General features: G+C 37.2%; 1 protein-coding gene across 1 annotated transcript; it reads right to left on the bottom strand.

The window, feature by feature from the left end:
• Positions 1-1,735, bottom strand: LOC133745322 (zinc finger protein ZAT9-like). The gene has a single exon (XM_062173381.1). It carries the CDS (start codon positions 1,601-1,603, stop codon positions 632-634), a length of 972 nt encoding a protein of 323 aa, XP_062029365.1. The 5' UTR covers positions 1,604-1,735; the 3' UTR covers positions 1-631.
• Between the last annotated feature and the right edge of the window lie 2,122 nt (positions 1,736-3,857).

Below are 3,857 nucleotides of genomic sequence, written 5' to 3'. Positions count from 1 at the left end.
CATTAACAACCATGCACAACTCAACACTTCGGTCAGAACAAGTTTTGATTCACAAGCAAAAGATGCTCTCAATCACTGCAGCGGAGTAGGCAAGACACTAGTTTTTTTGGTACTTTGCTCTCTCATAAATTTGATTGTTAGATTTTTGAACAGTGCTCCGGGGTGTTTCACGAGTCCTTTAGATTAATCACAGTTCGAGTGAACCACTTGGATGTGCATTTTGGAACAACTCATCTAACAATGGGGTTGTACCTAATTTCTAAACAGTACTTGAACTAAACAAAAACTCAGTTGAACTAGTAACCCATTGCTTGAATATGCCATATAATAAGAAACTTTGATCAACTTTCTCATATATCCTAGCCACTGTATTCTAGTCAACAATACATATAACAAGAAGTTACTGCAGTTGAACTTGACCAAACAGTAGTTGAAAAGTTCAGAACAAATGAATTATGGTCAAGAATGAACAAAACCCCAATAGCTGAAAGAGCATTATGATCTTTTGAATGGAAAGTGAACCAGTTCTTTTTCCACCAAAGTCGACCGCATTGCTCATGAAACAATCAAATTTTTACCTGATTCCAAGTTGAATCACATCACACCCATGTATGAAGATACCCTGTAACTTTTAAGCATCAGAAACAACACTGAAATCATCTTCTTCTTGTGGAGCAGGCATGTTGAGATCTATGAAACTCTCCCGAACTTCTTTAACTTTTGTGACGACTCTCGAGTAACCCGCAGTGCCAGAAAGATGAGACCTTTTGTGACCCCCAAGAGCTTGTCCGGACCCAAAAATCTTGCTGCAAAATGGGCACTTGAACAGACTGGCACTGCTAGCTGCATTGTTGGCCTCTGCTTCGCTTCGAAAGCAAATCTTCCTGTGCACGCACATTGCTTGATGAGATCGAAACAGCTTGCTGCATTTGTCACACCGATTCTTGCCTCTCACTTTCTTCAATTTGATCTCCTCCAATTGCTCGAACTCCTCATCTTTCACTGCAACCACCACCTCTTTCCCATTTTGTTCTTGATCTGCTTCTCCATAGTTTATTCTCATCCACACATCCCTTGACAGCATCATGAGGCACATGGCAACATCCTCTTCCGGTGAAGTGTCGGACACTGAGCTCAACGGCTCCGGCTCGGCCGGCGGCGAGTCAACCGTTGAAGTTGTCAACTTGGGTTTCTTCAGCTCCAATTTCTCTGTAAAACTCATCCTCCGATTCCGCTTGGATCGTCTCCGAGTTGGGTTTCTCGACTCGGTCTCGCTCTCCCTGTCTTGAATAACTACAGACCCAGCATCAACCTGAAAAGAGAACTCAGGATCTGCAAGTCTGAAACTTTTCTTGGGATTCTCCCTCAACACATAAGCCAAAGCCTTCTGATCTTCCTCCTCTTGTTGATGACTACCCTTTTGCTGTTCATCTTCAGAAGACGAAGAGGAGGACGAGGCAGAGTGAGTAGACTCAGCAGGAGCGAGTTGCTGGTGGGTCTTTGGAGGGAGAGGAAGGACGGCCATGTGAGCCTTCATGTGACCACCCAATGCTCTGCCATTGTTGAAAATCCTAGCGCAGAGCTTGCATTGGTGCTTCTCCATTAGAGCAGAGCAAAGATGAGAGCTTGAAGTTGCTCCCTCTCTCTAAAGACTACAGCTTTGGCGTTTGAGAGAGAGAGAGAGACTAGTAGTAGTATGAAGAGATTGGGAACTTAAAAGGAGTAGGTGACAAGCATTCCTTCTCCAAAAGACACACACAACCCAAAAATATATGATTTTAAGTATACATATACAAAATATGAGAGAGATATTAACAGTTGTAAAATTGTTTTTAAAAAAAGACCAAATCTTTTTTTATTTTTAGGTGCCAAAAATTTGTAAAGTGTGATGATGAATGGAGGAAAGAGGGACAAGTAACATGCAATCCTCGCCCATTTCAGTAAATAACCTTTTCTTTTTACCACTTTTTGGATTTGGAGGATTAAACACCTCCCATTCCATGTTTTTGAAGTTTTTTTTTTTATGAAGGTGTATTTATGGAAGTTGTACTCATTGCCAAAGACCATTATGAATATTTTTGTTCATTTCAAGATAAAATTCATTGAGTGCCATGGGTTTGGTTTAAAATCTATGAGCGCCTATGCTCTTTGTGCTTCATTTGCAACCTTTCTTGGTGCTACGTTGCATGATTTGATCAAAAGAAGTTGGACTTTACATTTCACCATTCTTTTTTCATTACTTGTAGCCATACCAAATAAAATAGAGAAAAATTCATACTTGCCCAAACATAAATTGTTCTTCCCTTGATTCTTTTTCCTCCTTTTTTTTTTTTTCCAAAGATGTTCATGATTCTTCTTTTTTTTTCTTTAATGAAAAATTCAAGCTTGTTATGCATCGATACCCTATTCCTACTCAAATATTTTTCAACAATCTAGAACTAAAAAGACTTCTTGAATAGTCTAAAGGTGAGAGTTGAGAACAAAATTGTTTCTAAATTTATGAGCTTATAAAAGTCAATACATCTGTTGGGTTTGTTGTAACAATAGGCTACAGGTGATAAGATCATGTGATTTGAACTATTATCCAAGAATTTTTCTACTTATTCATCTTAATTACTAATTTGTGCTTTCATCTAATTTTCAGGTACATGGTCATGATGGAAAATCTTTATTTTTCTTCTTTTTTCAGATAACTCTTAATTGAGTAACAGAAAATTGATTGGTAATGAATAGCTATGTACATAACCTTCCTCTTAGTAAATTTTAGTATTTACCACAGCTTGATATTTTTAGCAAGAACAGTAAACTTATTACTGTAACATCACAAAATTTATGTTACTACCAACCTAAGAGAAACAGTGATATCCCAGCATTTACTATGATCATTAATATTTAAGAATCTTCTACCTTTTGCCTTGGTTATCAGCACCAACTCTTACATTATACAATTATAAGCAGCAGCTTGCTTTGCCATGCCGGCCGGTACTTTATGGACCGTTACATCCACTTGCAATATACAGTTGGTATTGATTTTAGCAATTTTTCTCCTCCTTTCTTGGCTAAACCCTAATTTCACTGTTTAGCAATTTCGTGATCGTTAAAAGAAAAATTAAAGATTTGTTTAGCTAGTAAAAATGAGGATTTAATTTTCAGTTTGTACGCTCATTTTTTGTTTTGTTTTTGTAATTAACAGAGCTTTTGTTTGTCATTAACGGGTTGTTTTTATCAATCAATTGTTCTAGAATTAAGTTCCTCACGGGAACATTGATTGACATATAAACTGTTCTGGAGTTTGTATTTGGTACTTGTTTATTACAAAATGACCATTATTTCTTTGAAAAAGCAGTCATTCATTGACACGAATTTTATAACAGAAAATTAGAAGAGCAGCTTTCATGTAACAGTGGGATTAGTATGTAAACCAACACCAACACTAGCTTTTGCTTTTTGTTGTTGAGAAATGAATCAAATTTATTATGGCACCGAACTTGATGTGACTCAGGTTGATGAAGTAGGAGTACTGGAATTGTATTTGTCAATAAGTAGCACAGTTATGACACTTCTAACAATTTGTCTTCGCCTTCAATCCAACTCTCTTCTTATTCATAGGAAAGCCACAAACCGTACAAATACAGAAATGTAGCTCACATATGGTACTCAGCAGCAGAATCAACAATATGTCACCATAGGGAAGCTGGGTAGTAGCATGCCTCAACCTTCTCTTTTAGCTAATCAATTTTTTTGCTCAAACATTTCGTCAAACACTTTGCGTATAGAGAATTACATGAACACCAACTTATACGTTCAGTTAGACAGCGAACTATAAATACATATATATTACGAGTAGATAGTCAAAC

The sequence above is a fragment of the Rosa rugosa genome, chromosome 4 (genome assembly GCF_958449725.1).
Source record: "Rosa rugosa chromosome 4, drRosRugo1.1, whole genome shotgun sequence".
Classification (NCBI taxonomy): Eukaryota; Viridiplantae; Streptophyta; class Magnoliopsida; order Rosales; family Rosaceae; genus Rosa; species Rosa rugosa.
This window is presented reverse-complemented; position numbering and strand designations above follow the sequence as displayed.